This window comes from Drosophila obscura, unplaced genomic scaffold (genome assembly GCF_018151105.1).
Source record: "Drosophila obscura isolate BZ-5 IFL unplaced genomic scaffold, ASM1815110v1 contig_9, whole genome shotgun sequence".
In the NCBI taxonomy this organism is placed as follows: domain Eukaryota; kingdom Metazoa; phylum Arthropoda; class Insecta; order Diptera; family Drosophilidae; genus Drosophila; species Drosophila obscura.
The window spans coordinates 1,736,678-1,759,401 of NW_024542883.1; the positions used below are offsets into that span (position 1 = coordinate 1,736,678).

The window sequence follows — 22,724 nt, forward strand, 5'->3', positions numbered from 1 at the left end:
TGTTTTATTATCCCTTTGAAGTTTATCTGACGGTGTTGAATTGGGGCGAGACGAAGTTCGCCGGGTTCGCTAGTAATAAATAAACATGAGTAGTCTCCATAATGTTTTTGATTTAAAAAAACCTATTGCTTTCCTCGTCATTAAACACACAGATCAGATTTGTCATGACGCAATAGCCTGCGCCTGCCAGCGTAAACTCATATTTTGCGTCATTGCGTCCATTCCGACTATGATTATAAAAGCGCATCAGTGGAAAATGGTCATACGAACAATGCCTTCCAAAGATGTGGAATTTTTTGATACCGTTTGAAATGTAACAAAATTATTATTGTTATTAGGGTGTTATCGCGAACTTTTAAATTGCGCGTAACTTAGAACTAAGCTATAGCAGCAGTGGACTTCATCTTAGGTAGAAATATATGTAACTTGGTGAAGTAGTAGGTAGGATAACAGTAGTCTGTCACTGTTGCGACCAATGATCTGAAAATACTCGTGACTTGTTTACACAGCATTTAATTAGTTTTATAATAGCATAGCCAAATTAGACTTAAAATGCGCATACTTTTAAAAGTGTTATTATCACAACAGTCTTTAAAAAGGAACTTTATTACCAACAATTGGAAGGGGTATGTTATAGGATTGTTGTGCTCACATACTTAATGGCTTTAATTGACGAGTTTATATAATAAACCTTTACAGCGATGCAGGAAAGTATGAAAGGATATATGCGCCGGGACAGGTTTCCAAGGAGAGGATTGTTCCTCAACGGATACTAAAGCCACAGTACTACTACAACAACATGCCACCCGGCAACACAATAGGGACCCCAGAAATTAAAAATATCGATCAAATACAAGGAATGCGTCTCAGCGGACAACTGGCGGCTAACATATTACAGGAATGCGGCGCTTTAACAATTATTGGGAAGTCAACAGATGAAATAGACGCACATGCACATGAACTTATTCTTGAAGCAAATGCATACCCATCGCCCCTTAGGTATGCAGGGTTTCCAAAGTCCATCTGCACGTCGATCAATAATGTGGCATGCCATGGAATCCCAGATGACCGACAGTTAATTGATGGCGATATAATAAATATTGATGTTACCGTTTACCTCAATGGTTACCATGGGGACTGTTCAGAAACCTTCCTAGTTGGCAATGTAGATGAACATGGCCGCTACCTTGTTGAGGCCACAAGGACCTGCTTAGATATGGGCATTTCCCTTTGTGGTCCAGACGTCGCTTTTAATAAAATCGGGAAGTTTATACAACAATATTGTAAAGAAAAAAAACTTGAATCAATAGTTGCTTTTATTGGACATGGGATTGGTAGTTATTTCCACGGACCTCCAGAAATTTATCATTACCGTATGCAACATTTTAAATTCTTAATTGTACGGTAATATAAAAACATTCATTTTTAGATAATAACATTGGAGGTAAAATGCGCCCTGGTATGACGTTTACCATTGAACCAATTCTAACTCTTGGTGAATCGGACATAGCTTTGTTGGAAGATGGATGGACTGCAATCAGCCTGGATGGTGCACGAAGCGCACAATTTGAACACACCATACTTATTACAGAGGCAGGAGCAGAAATACTTACAAAGGTCCATTAATAAGTTGATGTATCTAAATTTATTTTTCAATATTTGAATATATTTGCCTATTTTGTTCATTAAAATGTATATATGAGTGAAATTACATTTTGCAAATGGGGCTCTTATAAACATTGGATATTTGGTGTTATATGTAGTTGATTATGGATGCAATTTCATCGTCGGAAAGAACCTAGCCGCAAATAGCGTTGGACTTTTGTACTGGTTTTTGAATTGGTAGGAACAACTTAAATTCTGGCGGCAATTCGTCTTCTGAATAAAGACGATCAGAAAAATACACGCGTCGTATACGGCAGTTTGCGTGGATTTGGACGCGTAGAGTTTCCACGTAGTTTGTGCCATAGGCGCGCCGTGTAAAGTCAGACAGGTTAAATTGAATTTGATTCCATCCCTCATCCAGTCGCATGGGCATCGTGCAAATAAATGGCTTGACGCGAGTAGTTGATTGATAGTTGCTGGCTCGAAACCTGCGGCGAACATTTTTATCATCCAGAACCTACAAATTCTATGTAAAGAATACCATACAAACAGCTGCATCGCATCAAATATATTACCTGCACTTCGAATGTAAAGTATTTCTTCATATTCTTAATAATCATTACAAGAAATGGCAATTTTATACCGAGCGTCTTCTTTGGATCCGCTGGACATGTTATAAATGTAGTGCTTACGTTGGTACCAACTATTTCCAGAACCAGACTCTGTATGTCATTGTCAGTTATACGTTTTATATGTCCATTGCGAACTTTCTTGTCCCAAAGCTGAAGAGGCTTGGATCCAATGCTGTAGAGAATTGATAAAAATCCAGATTGAAAAGTATTTTTGAACATTCTGCGATTGAATTGACCGTGTTGTTCCGCAAAATATTGCTTTTTAAATTTAGTATATGACCAGTGAGTGCTGGCCAAAAAATTTAGCACATCCGAAGCTCGTACAAACTACGAACATGAATACAAAACTATTCTAAATTTTTACGTCAATCAATTTGTTTGGAATGATTGTTGCCATTAGCAATGGAGTATGAACAGGGTTGACATGACAATTTTCTGTTTTAAAAAATACCAGATTGACGTTTATGCGATAGTCACGCTTGTGATATCATATCGCGATATTTTTAGTCATATCGCATGACCTCCAAATGGTTAAAGTGTTATAAAATTAAACTTATAGGCTGTTTACATTGGGGCTGCGTCATGCTTCTTTGTGTCTTGCCGGAGACGCAGTTTTTCTTACATAGGTTAAGCATAGGCTAAGTGGTAGCAAAAAGTTGCGTCAGTCTCTGTTTCATGTGCGTTTAACAGCACATTTTTGCACTTTTCTGCCTATCAGCGAACCTATCACCACTAATAACAACAAAAACTTGTAGATAAAAAATTTAATTTGGCGCTAAAAATTTATGGTTGTGCAAAAAGGTGAAAATATGCATAAAATCATTAAATAAAATAATTGAAACTGATTGTGTTATTATCATACGACATATTTGTGACCCCCTGATGCCATTAAGACACTGCTGGAGACGTACATCGATGGTTTTCATAATTTGAAGAAGAACTCCCAAAAACTCTACAAAGAAATGTCTGAAAATAATAAATAAATATGAGAATCAATTCTCCTTTGTCCATTTTCTTGTCGTCTTGCATATTTCTGTTGACTTTCCAAAATTTGTTTTTCTTCCCTTGTCATGAACCACCCAAATCAAAATTCAAGACGCACGTCTTCATTGCGTCTATTCCAATATCGATAGCAGACGCGCCCAGTAGAAAAAGGCTATTAGAAAATTTTGTAGAGAGGGATAGCATGGGAGACAAAATGCAACATTATTGTTTGTAGAAGTCTCTAGACATATCTAATGGCTTTCAGTCGAACAACTGAATCACGACTTGATACTTTATGTTTATGTTTTCCAGAAAAACACAGCCACCAAGCAAGCACAATTGTATTCGCAAAAAAAAAAAACAATCGATTAATTCTGTCGCAACGCTGCTCCAAGCTCAACTTGGAAGTCAGTTTGAAACATATACTTCAAGCGCTCTGACTGCAGGCATTCACATAAGGCTATCGCTCTTTTTCCAGCTAGTCAGTTACCAAATTCTCATGTCATATGGCCATTAATGTCTTGAACAAATACAAGTTTGTATTCCACTACACTTCAAACACATCAACGAAAATTTCCATTGTTTAAAGGTCTTTCTCCAGCACTGCAGAAAATTCCTGCCAGGAATTTGCTCGTTATTCAGTGAGTGTGTTGAAAATTTCCAAAATAGGCTGAGGAATCAGCTGTAAACAATGTAAACAATGCCAATTGAGAAAATTCAAATTCAAAATTGATAAAGACAAAAAAATTATCTCTGACGATGCAGTAATTATGTTTTTTGGCGGCATATATTGCTCCAAAAAACCAAAAAGGGCAACTCTTAGTTTTCACTTCAGGAATAATGGTTGAACATATATTCCTGAGCTGTTCTCCCACTCCAAACAGTGTCCCGATAGGCAACTATCGATAAAAGTTTGTGGATTCTGCCACTAACCATACAGTATATAGATGTGCGAGTTCATACACCGAACCACTAACCGTACAGTATATAGATGTGCCAGTTCATACACCGAACGTGTCGCAGCTGAGTTTTCTGTCCCAGGTCCCCAGGTTTTCGGCTGCTGGAACTGAGACGTTCGGGTCGCGGACCTGAGACTTTCGGGTGTGGACCTGAGACGTTCGGCATTTTTCCGACATTTTCGATTCATGACGAGATACGAAAGCAAGCCGAGAATTGCAAATGTATCTGTGTACACAGGCACGACAAAATATTTATCAAGTCTTATTTTCCGAAAACGTTTTGAGTTTGTGTTGAGTTTCGTTTCCAGGGGATTCGTTAATGTGTGTGTGCCATGTATTCACACATACTGTGCTTGTGTGTGGTCTCTACAATTTTTTGCCGCTTGAACTGAATTTCGGTTTTTCGTTTTGTTTTGAGGGCTGATGTTGCGATCAGAGCTGACCTGCCGCAACACAAATGAGGAGTGGGCAGAGTGGGTGGGGGTGGGAAATAAATAAAATATTTGAAAATAAAGGATGTTATCTCTGCTCATATCTCCTAAACTAAAATTATCTTGAAAATTAGATTCGCTATATCTCTGGAAAATGTTCTAGTAGATGTGTACATTTATTTTATTCAAAGCGTTCATAAAATATTTTTTAATTTTTCCACCACTTTTCGCCACTGTAAATACACACAGTACAAACAAATAACAACTGTAAATTTTAAAGTTTAAAACCAAAATCGACCTATTCAGGACCAGGGGATCAATCTTCAACCGGGTCCTGGGAAACCATCAATCTGGGGCCCTCCATTTTTTCTCGCCAGCTCCCTTCTTTTTTCATTTAAAATAAAAACTTATAAATTTTATATTTGTTTGATTAATTTGTATGTTTATCAGTGGCTATTATATTTTTATCCATTATTTGGAGTTTTGTTTTTTCAACATATTTTTCGTTTAGGGGTCCCTAGGCAACTGCTAATCCGGACATGGACCAATTCCCGTCGGTAGAGTTCATATTTTGCTGGTGTATTCTGTCGCTCGACTCGACGCGGGCTTTGACAAAGCCGAAAGCAGAGGCAAAGGCTAGCCTAAGGGAAAATGGAAGAAATAGCCCAGGCGCCTGACGCAACATCAGCCCTTCAAAACATAACGGAAAACAGAAATTCAGTTCAAGCGGCCAAAAATTGTAGAGACCACACACAGGCACAGTATGTGTGAATACATGGCACACACACATTTACGAATCGCCTGGAAACGAAACTCAACACAAACTCAAAACGGTTTCGGAAAATAAGACTTGATAAATATTTTGTCGTGCCTATGTACACAGATACATTTGCAATTCTCGGCTTGCTTTCGTATCTCGTCATGAATTGAACATGTCGAAAAAATGCCGAACGTCTCAGGTCCACGACCCGAACTAAATTCGTTTGTCGGTTTGTTTTGAGGGCTGATGTAGCGACCTGAGCTGATCTGCCGCAACATGAATGAGGAAATGGCAAAGTGGGGGTGGGAAATAAATACAATATATAAAAATAAAATATATTAATTGTTTGATTTATTTGATATTGCACATTTACATATCCCTATTTTAGACAGGTTTTTTTGTTCGACTTCGTTGCTGCCGTAATATCAACTTTGTCAATAAATTAACTTATATTTTTCTGAAAACTGCATTTACATTTATAGATGTTTGTAAATATATAAACATATACATTAGGCTGGGCCAAAAAACTTATTTTTCGAAATTAAAACGGGACACCCCCTAGTTTTGTTACCTTGGATTTAATAGTAATTTACATGATTTTATTTTATTTTTTAGAGGTTGCTACCGAATTTTTTTGCTGAATGAGTTGGATAATTGGTGAAATCTATTGCATATATATTGATAACATTCATATCGTCATTAATCAGTTATTGGCAGTAAGAAACCTGCACAAGTTTTTGCGAACTAGTTAACTAAATATATCAACCTCAGCTGAACTTCTTGATTTTCACCAATCGTTAATTTTTTAACAGTAACTAGCAAAAAACAAAAAATACCTTATTATGAATATGAACTAGTTTCTAAGTTTTAATATTATTTGAAAAACCCGACGAATTAAATTTTTATACCCGTACTCAAAAAAGAAATAAGGGGTATATTAGATTTGTGGTAAAATTGGATGTGTCTAAGGCAGAGAAGGAAACGTTTCCGACCACATAAAGTATATATATTCTTGATCAGCATCAATAGCCGAGTCGATAGAGCCATGTCTGCCTGTCCGTCTGACCAAAGACAATATAAGTATAAGATGCGTAACGCTCATACATTTCAATTGCCATATGCAAGCCAATTTTTCGGCAAGCGACGAAATTCGCGCCATCTCGCTCGCACAAATTTGAGAGCGTACGAATCTAAAAATATGTGTGCGTACTTGTGCTAAGCGGACGATTTTCGAGACGGAAACCTTTTTATGAGTTGAGAAACGAAATTATTTACCGGCGTTGAATACGTCGCACGCTGAATACCCTTATGACCATTATTCCAATGTGAAGTCATGTATTGAATATATTATGTATTTTTATATATGTATATGTATATACAATATAAGAGTTTTTTAATATTGGGATGGTAAGCGTCTTGCAAAAGTAACTTACACTTATAAAGTGAAGGGTATATTCCCTGCAGTACCAGAAGTGAGCGATGAAAAATGTCACCTACGCGTCATTCAGGATTTTTTCTCTGTCGCTGCGACAGACGAGTAGAATATGACGTCGACGTCGCGATTCACGCGACCACTCGAGTGGTTCTTGAGTGGTTCTTGCGAGTCTTGAGTCGAACAGGTACATATCTTGGCGGGTGTTTTGTTTTTGTCGCAAATGCACTGCTGCTACTGAGAGCATTGTTAACAAATTGAAAAATATTTTAATTAACCCATCCTATTTTAAAGGCGATTCAGTAGAAGTGCCCGGAATGACCACGACGGCCTTACGAACATGAGCAAATCAAAAAAACTAAAAAGGTTCTGTGGAAAAACGAACACACAGCACAAAAATGTGAGTATGTATGCATTTTTACAAGAATACAATAAATAAAAGAAATTTAATATTTTAAAACAGAATTTACCCATGCCTTTTTCCTCAAAATATCAAAATTTTTTACTTAAATACATCACTTATTAGGGCCTTACTTTTTAAGGGAAATTCATCGCTTATTAAGGCCTTACTTTTCAAGGGAAATTCATCGCTTATTATGGCCTTACCACTAACCATACAGTATATAGATGTGCCAGTTCATAAAACGAAAGGGGCGCAGCTGAGGTTTCTGTCCCAGCACCCTAGCCGAAGACATGGACCATTCGGCTTTGGTGCTAAGACGTTCGGGTCGTGGGCCTGCGACATGTTCGATTCATGACGAGATGCGAAAGCAAGCCGAGAATTGCAAATGTATGTGTGTACGCAGACACGACCAAATATTTATGAATTCTTATTTTCCGAAACCGTTTTGACTTTGTTTTGAGTTTCGTTTCCAGGTTGCGTAAATGTGTGTGTGTCATGTATTCACACATACTGTGCTTGTGAGTGGGCTCTACAATTTTTTGCCGCTTGAATTGGTTTTTCGTTTTGTTTTGAGGCCTGATGTAGCAACCTGAGCTGACCTGCCGCAATATAACTGAGGAATGGGCAGAGGAGATGTAGAATATAAATGGTACATCTATAATCTACATGTTAGATGTAAAATATACATTGTAGATGTAGCAAAGAAATGTAATATGTAAAATTTTTTTTAATTCTAAAATTCTAAAAAATCTTATGCTTATACTGACTGAGTACGGGTATAAGTAGAGTCGAATCCCCAGAAGCGACTCACACGTTCCTTCTCGTTTTTATACCCGTACTCAAAAAAGAGTTAAGGGGTATATTAGATTTGTGGTAAAAGTGGATGTGTGCAACGCATAGAAGGAAACGTTTCCGACCCCATAAAGTATATATATATTCTTGATCAGCATCAATAGCCGAGTCGATATAGCTATGTCTGTCTGTCTGTCCGTCTGTCTGTCTGTCTGTCTGTCTGTCTCGATGAGCGCCTAGATCTCAGAGACTATAAGAGCTAGGGCAACCAAATTTGGTTTCCAGACTCATGTGATATCCCACTGCTACAAGTGTATTTCAAAATTTCGCCCCGCCCCCTTCCGCCCCCACAAAGAACGAAAATCTGTGGCAGAAGCGACTCACACGTTCCTTCTCGTTTGTTGGATGGGGTGGGGGGAAACAACAGAAAATTCATTTCTTCATTCTGGCTATAATTATGATCCGATCTGATTCAGATTCGGCAATCTGGTAGATATGGTCATTTTCTACGATACTGCGTTTTTAGTTTTATAGTATCTTTAAAATTGTGCCTGCCACAGATTTTCGTCTTTTATGGTGGCGGAAGGGGGCGGGGCGAAATTTTAAAATACACTTGTAGCAGTGTGATATTACATGAGTCTGGAAACAAAATTTGGTTGCTCTAGCTCTTATAGTCTCTGAGATCTAGGCGCTCATCAAGACGGACAGACGGACGGACGGACAGACGGACATGGCTATATCGACTCGGCTATTGATGCTGATCAAGAATATATATACTTTATGGGGTCGGAAACGTTTCCTTCTCTGCGTTACACATATCCACTTTTACCACAAATCTAATATACCCCTTAACTCTTTTTTGAGTACGGGTATAACAACAACGCAACTCATTTTCCTTCTCCCTCGCACACTCTGCCGCGCTCAGTGCGCGAGCAACCCCGACTCACACGTTCCTTCTCGTTTAATGTATATTTACCCAAAAATATACAAAATATTACCCAAAAACACATACATGCTTGCTGTCCGTTGGCTCGTGTCACGTCATGAGCCGAACGCGGTCATTCCCAGAGCCGAACGCGATCGGCCCCAGAGCCGAAGACCTGGGAACGTACGCTGCAAACTCAGCTGCGCCCCTTTCGTTGTATGAACTTGCACATCTATATACTGTATGGTTAGTGGTACTGAGTTGAGTTCTAGGAATTACTTTAGTATTTTTTTTATTTTGGTAAATGGTCACATATTTTTCAACAAATGTGATTTTAAAGTAAAAAAAACACTTTAAATAAAACATTAATTGTATATTAAAGATTTGTTTGAAATATGTATTACCATTATCTTGGTATTTCTGTTTAAAAAACTAATAATGATACGGGTATTAGTCAAACGTGAATGGAGGCTAATAACCCAGGTTGTAGTTCCTGTTAATTTACAATCGTCTCTAGTAAGCTTATTGTGTGTGTTATGTAATTTTTAACATATTAAAACTCTTTGAATTTGCAGTATACAACCAAAACTACATCATCTCATGATAGATTAATAACAGCGAAAGGAAATGTTTTGTCTTGTGGAAATTCAATATTACCAGTATCTCAGTTGAAAGATATTTGTGTGCCTGTTGGTAATGCAAATGTGATAGTCCCAGAGTCAAATATAATATTACCCGAGAATTATACTTCATGGTTGCCGAGTCCATGCACTAACACTGGGAAAACAATCAGTCAATACAAAAAACTTTCAAAATTTCGGCTTACATGTAGGTTTCCCCGTGAAATGGAAAATTAAATGATCTACTTGTTTATATATTTATTTATATATTCCAGCTCTTGTTGTTGTTACCACAATGGGTGGATATGCGATGGCACCAGCTGCGTTCGATCTTAGTTCATTTGCTATGTGCACATTGGGAACAGGACTGATTTCAGCTGCAGCTAATGCAATAAATCAATATCATGAAGTTCCTTTCGATTCCCAAATGTCGAGGACCAAAAGCCGTGTGCTCGTTACAGGCCAAGTTACCCCACTTAAAGCAGTCTCTTTCGCCGTTGTGTCCGCGTCAACTGGACTATGCATGTTGTATTTTGGTGTTAATGGACTAACAGCGGCATTAGGAGCTGGAAATCTTTTTCTTTACACATCAATATATACACCAATGAAGCGAATAAGTATAGTCAACACATGGGTAGGATCAGTCGTCGGCGCAATTCCACCTTTAATGGGCTGGTCCGGTTGCGCTGGCAATCTTGATTCAGGCGCAATGATACTGGCTGGAATACTATTTGCGTGGCAGTTCCCTCATTTTAATGCTCTTTCATGGAACCTGCGACCGGATTACTCTCGAGCAGGGTATCGCATGATGGCGGTTACTAATCCGAGTCTTTGTCGTCGTACAGCGCTGCGATATTCACTAGTCATTGTCGGACTTTCATTAATGGCGCCGGTTCTAGACGTTACAAACTATTGGTTTGCTTTGGAAACAATTCCTTTAAACGCGTATTTCGCATATTTGGGTAAGTAAAAGCATTTAAGTAATTGTGTACAAATTTAATGCTACTTTTGGAGCCAAAGATTATAGTACATAATTATATCAACGAAATACATACGTATGTATTCTGTCGTGTCTAGCATTTGTAAAAAAGCTATGAGGGTGAATAACGTTTGTCAAACAAGATGTTAAATAGCATACATATACATATGAATGATAAAGTTTACGATTCCAGTAATACCCAGTCCTTAATAAAATCTCCATGCAAAATTTGCTCAAAGGCGGCCATCCACAGTCGAACATGCTCGTCGATTTCTTTGCACATCAATATAAACACCAATGAAGCGAATAAGTATAGTCAACACATGAATAGGATCAGTCGTTGGCGCACTTCAACCTTTAATGGGCTGGACCGGTTGCGCTGGCAATCTTGATTCAGGCGCAATGGAACTGGCTGGAATTTGCGTGGCAGTTCCGTCATTTAAATGCTCTTTCATGGAACCTGCTACCGGATTACTCTCGCGCAGGGTATGGCATGATTGCAATAGAAATGGTTATTTTCCGTCGAGCATGTTCGCCTGACAGCCCACAGTGGTCGATTCTGCAGGTATTAAATGAAAAATTAAAATGTTGAATCTTATTTAAATACTCCGCTGATTTATATTCCAAAATACAAAAAATATTTTTAAAAATTTTACTCATTTATTTTTTGAGTTATTAATTGTTGCCTGCCAGATTGGCAGAATCGACCACTGTGTAGCCGTTCTATATTTATAAAAATAATATAATATATATATTGATTATATAATTAATATACGCATAAACTAATCTATTTTCCATATTTTTCTTACAGCGTATAAATTTAATCAAAAATCAGATAGCAAAAGCTCGAGAAGCCTTTTTAGGTTTTCGCTACTGCATTTGCCAGCGTTAATGCTATTATTTTTGGCAAATAAAAAGAATTGGTATTTCAACAAGTCTGCCGAAGAAGAAACAATAAAAAACGGATCAAACCATATGGTTTTGAAACCATCAAAAACCGCAACAAGTCTTGGAAATGTTTTACCTGTCGCTGTAGCAGAAGGACCTAGAAAATTTTAGATAATTTCTGTATTATAGCGACTTGTAAAAACGTAATTTATAGTTAAATATACTTTAAGCTAGTCCTTTGACTTGTAAAAGATAACTTTAACTCTTCAGTTAATATTGTTTGTAGAATGATTATATCTAAAATAAGAGACGTGCTAAGCAAGTTTTTTGTGCGGTAGGCAAGACATTTGGTAGAGTGGTGGTCTTTCTGTGATGCTTTGCTAACAATGGCAATTTTGCTGAAAACCCAGCTATCTGAGTCGATCCAAATGCTGTCTAAAACTTACTGTGAAACTTGAAAACTATTTTGTAGCACCAGATTGGCACATCAAAATAACTAAGCAAAAGGCAAGCAGATAACTTCAAACTGAACATATGAAGCTGCCCGACATTAACGAAATATCTTACTAGTCTTGGCAAATACCTCGATAAGCGACTGACTTGGAGAAAGCACAATGAATTAAGGAAAATAAAATTAGAAAGCCGCGCAAACAGTCTACACTCCTACAATTTTAGAGGACATAGATGTTCCCACTTACCGTGCCTATGAAATGAATGGCACTAAGTTTAACGGCGTGACTCCAGATGCATGGCAACCTCCAGTGCCTTACCGAGATATGGGCTTCTAGCTTGGCGGATTAACCCTCGAGCAGAAGACCGTACGTGACCCGGTCAGAGACGAAATCATATCCGATAATATAGTAATCTTGCCGTGTGGATATTCGAAGTCTCCATTCTAGAGGACGTTGTGGCTAATAATTTTAAACCGAGGATGAATACACTGTAAAATGGCCAAAGCTAAGGGAGATTCCAACCCAACTATTGGGTTCTACACAGTTCCTCAGAGTCACTGACTGGCGTGTGTTAAACAGATAACAGATAGCAATAGCCTGCTCTTAAGAGGGAGAATCATAAGTTGAACTTTTCCGTTGAGCAAGGAAAATAAGCCAAAGCAGAAAACCGCTCCACAAACACTTCCAGCAACAGCTACTCAAGGCGGAAGTAGAGCCACATTGGGTAAATGTGGCCACACAAAATCATATGGTTCTAGTTGCTTTAGGCGAGAGGTCTCATGGTGACAAAACTCAGGCTGAGAATGAGAAACAATGAAAACCATCCGCGTTTGGACACTCGGGAGTCTCGACAAGACCCAAAAAATTACCAGAGAGACGGACTACTGCTAATATAGTGATTACCTGTGGACGCCTTGCCAGAGATCAATGCAGGAATCGGTACAGAGCACACAGTGTAGAGAGAGGCTCGAAGTAGACGTCAATGAGTTACGCGCATTTGAGCAGAAGTTACTTTTGAGTGCAATTCAACTCACTCACAATGGAATGCCACTAGTGTGAAACTACTCAGAATCTTTAAAAGGAACATTCAGGACCGGAACACCAACATGGATAGGTCAAGCGATTGGCGCGTTTATAGACTCTGGACTATAAAACTGCGAATGGCTTTTACAGACTCTTGAAGAGAAAGTTCGTGCAGCGTTTAATGGTTATATGGGATGGACCGATTGGGACACTGCATCAAAAGGGTTATGATATATAGGAGAAAAATAACACCATTTCGCCTTGTCGAACCAAACCAACTTTTTTTGATAGATTTGGGGCTTTAAACATGCTTAGTGATCATTTTTTATTTCTATGGCAGAACTTTTTTTGAAGAATTTTTGAAAACTGTTAATTTTTTAAAACCTGTTTTCAGAGGTAGCGCTTCTCTTTTTCACATAACTTAAGTATCCTTCATTTGGCTGTAAAAAAAACTTTGCCTTTCTGAAAAGCTAAGAAATGCAGCGTCGTCGTCTAAGGTATTCCTCATTAAAATCTATGGAGAGATGGCGGATCTAAAATTGGTTGACCGAACCTCCGAAAATCACATCATATGAAAAAAGCGCTACCTCTGAAAAAAACCATAATTCATTAAAAAAATGTAAAGTCTATCAGATAAAGTCTGTTTGGTTCGAAGCGGAAAAAAAGTTCAGTTATGTCGATTAGTGTAATTAGCGAAGATTTTTAAAACACGATCAAATGTAACACATTTGTCTTGTCCTATTTTTATTATTTAACTATTATTGTAATATATATTTGTTGGATTAATATTTTCCTGGGTTGGTTCTGCCATTTTAACAAGGGTTCTACGTCAACAGAGAATTGCTCCGCTTGGCTCGTGGTGTGGGCAAACTCTCCAACGCAACTACTTTCTCGGTATTGCAAACCAGAGCTCCGAAACAATTATTACTCGTAACGCAATTTCTCTTTGGTCTCTATATCTGCCTCCCTCATACTCACCACCGCAGTGGAACACGCTCGATGTGCGCTCCCTTTCTCTCGTTCCTTTTATCCTCTCCGAGCGAGTTTCTCAGAATAAACTCGCTAATGAACACCTGGCCCGACATAGAAATAACTGCAACTCGGGCAAGGAGATGAAACATACGACAAAGAGCGAAGTAAAAAGGAAAAAGTGATAATACACTGAGAACAATCACAAAGGGGATTTGTAGGCACCCGACAGACCAAACTACACTGGGAATATTATTATTATCCGACATATTTATATATATTAGGATAGAAAAGCGACGGTATGAACCAAGCTTTTATATAATGTTATTTGTGTATACAAAAATAAATAACTACGACTACTAAGTAGCACCTTAACTTTCTGATAGTCCGGTGTTAAGACCGTACCTAAACCGTAGGAACTGGTGTCGAATTGTAGCGTAAACCTTTCTGTGAAGTCTGGGCATGCTAAGACGGTTGCTTGTGTCAATTTCTCTTTCAGGTCTTCAAATGCTTTCTATTGCTTCTCTTCCCAGATCCACGGTTTGTCTAAGGAGGCTGGTCATTAGTTGCACGATCGTAGCGAAATTTCCATACAGCGTCTCAGCTTTTTAATTGTACCCCGGGGGTGTTAACTTCCGGACTGCCACACTCTTCTCTGGGTCGTTTGGGGTTCCTTGTTCGCAAATGACATGTCCCAGATAGACAATGCTCTTTTGGAAGAACATTCATTTGTTCTGGTTCAGTCTCAGATTCGCTTCTCGCAGCCTCCGGAATACCTCTCACAGATTATTGTCGGGTGGATGGCCCTGGAAGTGCCCAGCGGTGTCGCAGTTCTCTTCGCCGTAGTCCCGTTGATCCTGTGTGCTCGTGGCGTTGAGTTGTCAGCAGCCGGACTGGCCCTGGGTGCATCCAGCGGTGTCGCAGTCGTCTACGTCGAAATTCCGTTACTGGGTCTGGCATGATCCAATCCTGATGTCATCCTTGTGGTGTCTGTGCTTTGAAGTCTGGCTTGGTCGATGTTTGAATGCGTTGTAACGTGGGCATTGCTGGGTCTGGCATGGTCGAATCGTGTCGTAAGCATTGTCCTAGTTGCCCTAGGTACGGTGGCACTCTGGGTTTGGTATCCGTGTGGTTGCTAGTTGGGTGGGTTTGTCCGCGGTTCCGAGTCGTCTCATATGCCAGTATCAATGTCAATGTCTCGAACTCGTGTCTCCGGGTGAACAGTTGATATACGGGCATAAGGTTTTCGTATATCATGTCTAGCTTTCTGTCCGGAGTATATTAGGCTCGTTGCATCATGAGTCGGAGGTCGATCAGGTAATCCTGAAATGCCTCATTGGGTCGTTGGTACCGGCTTCGGATCGTATCTTCTAGTCGCTGAAAATACCTAGGGGGCAAAAAGAAATTTAAGAACTCCTTCCGGAATTCGTTCCAGGGCTTCCTTTGCATCTGGAACGTTCTTAACCATTCTTCCGTCGTGTTGGTTAGTAATCTGGACATGGCTGCTCGGGGCTCGCTCCATAGGATTCTACACACTCATCCAGCCGTTCAATGGGGGGGTTGAGCTAAAAAAAGGTAATCATATCTTATTTGAATTTATTTTACAATTTGTTGAAATTTTATAAAAAGTCGGGCAGGTTCAATGAAATTTGTATAACAAATTGCAAGAATGATTTAACCATTGATGGTTATGACGATCAGCTCTAGACTAACTGCAGGGCTGACGGGCCAAATTGCAAGTGTGATAGAAATAGAGCGTAAGAGCAGCTCGGGGCTTTTGCTAAGCTGAGCACGAACGTTAACTAGAGCGCAAAAAAAGTGCGGGAACGAAACGGGCCGCTGCCGTGCGAATGCATATGCGAAAGCAATTTTTATGTACAGTGAGCTATGCAAATAGCGAAAATAGCTAGATGCACAGGCAGGCTCGGTTTTCACTTTCGCAAAAAAATTTTTATTTTCTTTTGAAAACGGAAAGTTTTAGGATCCCGCATTAGCAAAAGGACAAATGTTACGTTTTTTTTTTATTAAAAAAATTTTATTTTTGTATATTCACTTGTAAGTATGGGGGGCTAAAAAAAGGTAATCATATCTTATTTGAATTTCTTTTACAATTAGTTAATTATTTGTATAAGTGTTAAACGGCCCTATAAGAATGTTTGTCGCTGGGCTGGCTGATCGTTTCGCTGTAATCGGCTGTGACTGCAAACTCCGAGCAGAAATCTTGCAAGGGGATTTGGATGGGAAGAGCTTTGCTTGATGTTTTGATTTTTGTTCCAGTATCTCCTCTTTTACGAGTTTCATGTTCAAGTCTCTGTGGATATTTTCGTACCGGTGTTACCATGGTGCCCGAGGATTCTGGATTGTGCTCACTGGATATTGTCGATGTTGCTTCTGCTTGCGTTGCCCCATAACTCGGAGCCATAGGTCCAGATTGGCTTCAGCAAGGAGTTTTACAGGAGGACTGTATAGTCCAAGCTAAGGGGAGAGCGAGTATTTATTAGCCAGCGGAGGTTACTTGCTTTATTTGTTAGATGCGTCTTCTTGGCTTCTATGTGCTTGCGCCCCTAGAGTATTGAATAAGTTCATGAACTGATCTTCAGTGATTGTAAAGTGGGGCTGGCAGAAGACAGTGGCAATGGTAAGAACATATCTAAAATGTAGATTCTACATACACAGGCCATGGCATGCTCAGGGCAGAGTGTGAGCGAGCGAGAAAGAGAATGAGAAGCGTGGTCTCGTGCTGGAGGAGGTGGGGCAAGCAATTCAAAATTAATTTCTTTATTCTGGCTATAATAATGATCCGGTGTGATTTAGATTCGGCAATCTGGTAGATGTGGTCATTCTCTACGATTCTGCGTTTTTAGTTCTATTGTAGCGTTCCCAGCCTTATATTCCCCTATATATTCTACAAACATCATCAGCTCAATCATAGTGGTGCAGCCTAATATAAATCTAATTATTGTTCATTATTTGCACTGTCCACTAGGCTGGGCCAAAAAACTTTTTTTTCGAAATTAAAACGGGACACCCCCTAGTCTTGTTACCTTGGATTTAATAGTAGCTTACATGTTTTTATTTTATTTTTTTTATTTTTATAGGTTGCTACCAAATTTACCAAAAAGTTTTAATTAAGAAAATTAAAAAAAAATTTTTTGCTGAATGAGTTGGATAATTGGTGAAATCTATTGCATATATATTGATAACACTCATATCGTCATTAATCAGTTATTGGCAGTAAAAAACCTGCACAAATTTTTGCGAACTAGTTAACTAAATATATCAACCTCAAAAAAAAAATAAAAATACCTTATTATCAATTTGAACTATTTTCTAAGCTTCAATATTATTTGAAAAAACCGACGAATTAAATTTTTTTTAATGTATATTTACCCAAAAATTTTTATTTTCTTTTCGTGCTAGCAACCCCAAAACATTAAAATAAAAATTTTAAAAAATTGTATAATTTTATTGGATAACAAAGAACAGAATTGGGAGGTGTCCACTTGAAAAAACAGAAAATAAATTTCTTGGTCAAATTTTGGCATACATATTGTTAACCGCTTATGCTTACACACGGCAACGGCCGTTCTTTCGCCTCTTTACATCGCCTTTTTCGTTATGCTACTGCAGCTTCAGCATCTATGCTATTCTCTCGCACTCTCTCTCTCTCTCTATCTCTCTATCGTTCTATCTACAAACAATATCCAATATAAATAATATAATATAAAGAATAATAGAAATAATAGAAAAAAAAACAAATGTCAACGTATAAGAGCACAAGCTCTGTAAAAAGCACAAGCACTGTAACAAAAGTCAAAATGAGCCAAGCCCGTCAACAGCAACAAGACGAGCATCGGCTCTCGCAACGCGTACGCCAACGATAGCAGTACCAACAAAAACTGCATCACTGCAAGTGAACGAGGAGAGAGCACGCTCTCTCTCCCCTGTATTGCAAAGTGGGTCATGGAGTGCTCAGTGCCCATCCCCCGACTCGAAATAACCTACGATTTGTTAATATCGACAACAACTAGTACAATGCCCTCGCTCAAAGCTGTGTCTGCAATCACAACAACAACCACTGCAATTGCTCAGCGCCCGGTACTGTCGACCCTTTGCGACAAGCCCAACCGATAGGTTCGAAAAACGATAAGGGAGCGTTAATTCAGACTGGGCTCGACCGCTATGTGCAAATCAAACGAAAATTGAGCCCATAACCTACGAAGAATAATAATGCAGCCAAAATAACAAAAATAACCGAGAACACGGCACAGTGGCACTAGAAAACAATATATTTGCGATACTAAGTGTCCCAAATGAAGATGAGATCGCCCAAACACCCAATTGTGCTGAACTGGTCAAAAAATAACTGATAAAATTGGCGCAAACACATTCAATGTCACGTCCATAAAAAGGGGTAAAATGAATGAAACGAAAATACGCGACGGGGACGCGACTCTACTTATACCCGTACTCAGTCAGTATATACATTTTTGAGCATATGATTTTTCAGAATAAACAAATTTTACATTTTACATTTTTTTTGCTGCATCTGCTATCTACATCTACAATGTATATTCTAAATCTAACGTGTAGATTGTACATGTTCCATTTAGATTATACATCTCCTTCGCTAGGGGTTGCTCGCGCACTGAACGCGGCAGAGTGTGCGAGCGAGAAAGAGATAGCTAGCAGGAGGGGGCGGAAGAACCAACAGTAAATTCATTTCTTCATTCTGGCTATAATTATGATACGATCTAATTCAGATTCGGCAATCTGGTAGATATGGGCATTCTCTACGTTACTGCGTTTTTAGTTTTATCGTATCTTTAAAAATGTGCCTGCCACAGATTTTCGTCCTTTGTGGAAGCGGAAGGGGGCGCGATGTAGCAGTGTGATATCACATGAGCCTGGAAACCAAATTTGGTTGCCCTAGCTCTTATAGTCTCTGAGATCTAGGCGCTCAACAAGACAGACAGACAGACGGACAGAGAGACATGGCTATATCGTCTCGGCTATTGATGCTGATCAAGAATATATATACTTTATGGGGTCGGAAACGTTTCCTTCTCTGCTTTACACACATCCACTTTTACCACAAATCTAGTATACCCCTTAACTCTTTTTTGAGTACGGGTATAAAAATGAATTACTACACCTTCCAACTTAAAAGTAGCAAAGGATTACAAGTGGTTATCAAAGGAATCGAACCAGCGCCTCAGTCTCTAGGCTTCAACCAACCACTGCAGGAATAATGCAGCATCAGGCATCAAATCTGATCCCAGAAATTACTGCCCAACATACCCCTGCAAATCCATCCCAATTGCCTAGTGGAATTGAATCAATGCTGGTAACTATAACAAACACAATGGTAGCAATACAACAAACGATGCAGGAGCTTATGCGCAATCAAAATCTCCTCTTGGAGGTCCTACTCAAACCGAAATCTGTTTAAATGGATTTTCTAAATATATGTTTCTGGAATGCAAATGACATTTCGCAGCACAAATGTGATATCTTACAGATCCTCGCTGAACACGACTTTGATGCCATGCTCAGATCAGAGACTCACCTAACAAATAAAAACTATTTTCACCTCGATGGCTTTAACTTCTATCCGACAAATCATCCCGATGGTAAGGCACATGGAGGTACTGGCGTTCTGATCAAGCATCGCACTTCTGCATTTCCAAAACAGAATTTGTAAAGTTCTTCGACCTACTAGGTGACTTATTTATAGCAGCTGGTGACTACAATGCCAATCACACCCATTGGGGATCTCGACTTACCAACCCGAAAGGAAGACAACTATATAACGCTATAATAACGCCACGAAACAAGCTTAACTTTATCTCTACGGGCAAGCCTACATATTCGCCCACAGATCCAAATAAGCAACCTGACTTGATTGATTTCGCAGTTACAGGATGAGTGCTTCAAGTTAAGATTCATATAAATCACTTAACAGATTTATCATCGGTTCACTCGCCTATTCTAATTCACCTTTACGACCTTCCACAGCTTTGGGAATGCCCACATTTTCTAACATCTAGCAAAACAGATTGGCTTAAATACAGGAAGTACATAAGTTCTCATATTGATAGCCCAAACATTTATTGTAAAGATGACATTGATAGGTCAGTCGAAGCATTAGTATCCTCAATTTCACTGGCGGCAAAAGGCTCAACACCAATATTAGCAGCCAATAAACTTTCCAACAACAGTCGTATTTCTAGGAACATTAAAGTGCTGCAACGCGATAAAAGAAGGCTTTTGCGAGAAGGCAAGCACACAGATCACCTGTCTCGTAAGAGCGGCTAAAAATAGCCAACCACCTACTACTCAGAGCCCCACAAGATGAAAAAATTCGAGCTCAAATATCCTATATGGAGCAACTCTCCCCAACTAGCAAACGATTCCCACTGTGGAAAGCTTAATTTAGGAGTATGACCACCAATCGAGACTGAATTGCCTTTGCATACACAAACAGGAGAGGGGGCTCGTAGCAACAAAGAGAATCCTAAAACATTTTCAGTCCATCTAAAAAAGTCTTCAAACCCAGCAACAAATAGTTTTGTGCTCCCACCATATTCCAATCAGGAGAAGTCACAAGGATCATTAAAGACCAAATCTCAAAGAAAGTCATCACAATGATCCATAATGTCGGAAAAGACAAGTCAAAGCCATCATCATATAGACCCTCCAGTCTACTGCCTTGCCTAACAAAGATATTTGAAAAGCTGGTCCTGAATCGAATCAAAAAACTGCCTGCACATCAACGGTGCCATCCCGATGCATCAATTTGGATTCAGCGAAAAACTTGGAACCATTGAACCAGTAAACCGAATAACTACTGAGATACGAAATGCATTTGAAAGATGTCGCCCAGGCTTTCGACCGCGTTTGGTTAGATGGCTCAATCCACAAAATCAAAATATTACTTCCACAGGCCATCCATGGAATATTGGCGTGATACCTACAGCAAAGAAGTTTCGCAGTACGATGCAAAGGTTTTCTGTACCCCAAGGCAGCGTGCTTAGACCGACACAGTACATCATCTTCACAGCAGCTCTACCGGCAAACAGCGAAACAACAACTTCGACATTTGCTGATGATATTGCCATACCAAGCCGCTCCAAGTGCCCAACAAGAGCAACGGAACACTTATCATTTCATCTCGTGGCCTAAGAAAAATGGCTAGCAGACTGGCGCGCACACGTAAACGAGCAAAAGTGTGATTTATTAATAGTCATAGCAAAAGAAAGACGAATCGGAAATTGTAGTCGTTTGAAATCAAATGGCATGTCAGTCGGAATCATCGGAATTCTCGGAATTAAAACGTGTTCACTACAAAATTTCATAGTCTTGAAACGAATTTCGCGTTCGCCGACCCAAATTTAATCGTCTGGACATTTAACTTTTAAAACTACACATGTTGGTTTAAAACGCAATTTGCAATTTTTTCAGAAAAAAAATTTTCACACAAAAAGTTATAAAAAACAAAAACCTATCATCAAATGTTCTGTTCTACAGAATGACACAAAATGAAATGAAAGAGGCGTTCAAACACACATTTTTAGACCAAATTTTTTCTGCAGAATGACACAAAATGAAATGAAGTAGGAGTTCAAACACAAATGGCCCCTTGTGATTGCACGGACTGCAAGAGGAAAGTGGTAGCTGGACTTAAAGATCCAAACGCAGAGCCTGAGGTATTTGTGCAAAAAATTGAAAGCTAGAGCCGAAGACACATAAATACATATATAAATTGTTTTGTGCTGATATGATATATGATATACGTATGATATAGTAGAGTTTCATTCGTTAACCCAAGCCGCGGTGTATAACACTTACTTCCATACACATATACACACATACAAGCAGCTGCACCGGTGCATTCTTTTCGTCTCTCGCTTTCGCTTATCCGCCGTTGGTTGCTGTGTATTTGGTGGGAGAATTTTCGTTGCCGCGCTTGATCAAAACGGAGCGCCAAGTGACGCGCTACCCTACAGTGGTAGGGTATATCGGTTTTGACTGTCACTTGCAACCAACTAAACACCTCGTGCCTCGACATTCAATTATTTTCGTTCTTGTTGAACATTTATTATTTATTTATTATTTATTTAAATGGCACAAGAAAATAAGTCTGTTCTCGATGACTTAAAAAGTAAGCTCAAAAACCGAGTCAAAAGCATTCGCCGCTTAGAGGATCGATTAGAGGGTGGGTCGATTCCATTGCAATTGACAGAGCTACAATGCAGACTCGATGTTCTGAATACTGCTATTAACAAGGCCAATCTATTGCAGGAACAAATAGAAGAAATTGATAGCAAAGATGAATTTGGAGCCGAGCTGGAAGAAATGGCCATTGTAACCAAGGCAAATGTCGCTTATCGATGTCTTGAAGCTAACAAGCGATACGCAGCCCTCGGTATCAGCTTCTACGGCCCCAACTCGTGCTCGACTTCTTATTAGCACAATCGCAGTTCATTTGCTTGTTCTTCCACTCCCCCCAACAGTAGAGCTCAGCGAACATGCAGCTATTGCAATTCGGGAGACCATGTAGTGGCCAACTGCACGCCATTTTCACGTCTCTCGGTTATGCAAAGGTTCGAGTTCACAAAGTCTGCGTCTTTATGTATTAATTGTCTGCAAAAGGGTCACACTGTAGTAAGATGCAAGGTCGCCAAAGGTCGAGTTTGTGGCCGCTCACATCACACATTGTTGCATCGATACACAGTGACTGATAATAGTCTCGCGTTGCCGCCACCCCCAGAGAGTTCGTCTCCTCCTTTAAATCAGGATCACCCTTCCACCTCTCATGCTCTGCATGCGACTTCGTTGGACAGGGTGATTTTGGCTACTTCGATCGT

General features: G+C 39.4%; 3 protein-coding genes across 7 annotated transcripts; 2 read left to right on the forward strand and 1 right to left on the reverse strand.

Annotated features, from left to right (window-relative positions):
* Positions 1-303: 303 nt before the first annotated feature.
* Positions 304-1,691, forward strand: LOC111080627 (methionine aminopeptidase 1D, mitochondrial). Its single transcript, XM_022376356.2, has 3 exons — positions 304-626; positions 700-1,373; positions 1,430-1,691. Exons 1-3 carry the CDS (start codon positions 553-555, stop codon positions 1,624-1,626), a joined length of 945 nt encoding a protein of 314 aa, XP_022232048.2. The 5' UTR covers positions 304-552; the 3' UTR covers positions 1,627-1,691.
* LOC111080628 (cilia- and flagella-associated protein 20) lies at positions 1,643-2,666 on the reverse strand. Its single transcript, XM_022376357.2, has 2 exons — positions 2,181-2,666; positions 1,643-2,122 (listed from the first exon to the last, which is right to left on the reverse strand). Exons 1-2 carry the CDS (start codon positions 2,454-2,456, stop codon positions 1,799-1,801), a joined length of 600 nt encoding a protein of 199 aa, XP_022232049.1. The 5' UTR covers positions 2,457-2,666; the 3' UTR covers positions 1,643-1,798.
* Positions 2,667-9,244: 6,578 nt separating this feature from the next.
* LOC111080625 (protoheme IX farnesyltransferase, mitochondrial) lies at positions 9,245-12,061 on the forward strand. Of its 5 annotated transcripts, none has more exons than XM_022376353.2 (5): positions 9,245-9,439; positions 9,499-9,751; positions 9,819-10,505; positions 10,762-11,008; positions 11,334-11,427. In XM_022376353.2, the coding sequence occupies exons 1-4, from the start codon at positions 9,362-9,364 to the stop codon at positions 10,821-10,823; spliced, it is 1,080 nt and encodes a 359-aa protein (XP_022232045.1). In that variant the 5' UTR covers positions 9,245-9,361; the 3' UTR covers positions 10,824-11,008; positions 11,334-11,427. The 5 variants fall into 5 exon arrangements, with proteins under 5 accessions (XP_022232045.1, XP_022232047.1, XP_022232046.1 ...); XM_022376355.2 differs by having other exon boundaries at positions 9,246-9,439; positions 10,716-11,008; XM_022376354.2 differs by lacking the exons at positions 10,762-11,008; positions 11,334-11,427 and adding an exon at positions 10,621-10,708 and having other exon boundaries at positions 9,246-9,439.
* Positions 12,062-22,724: the final 10,663 nt, after the last annotated feature.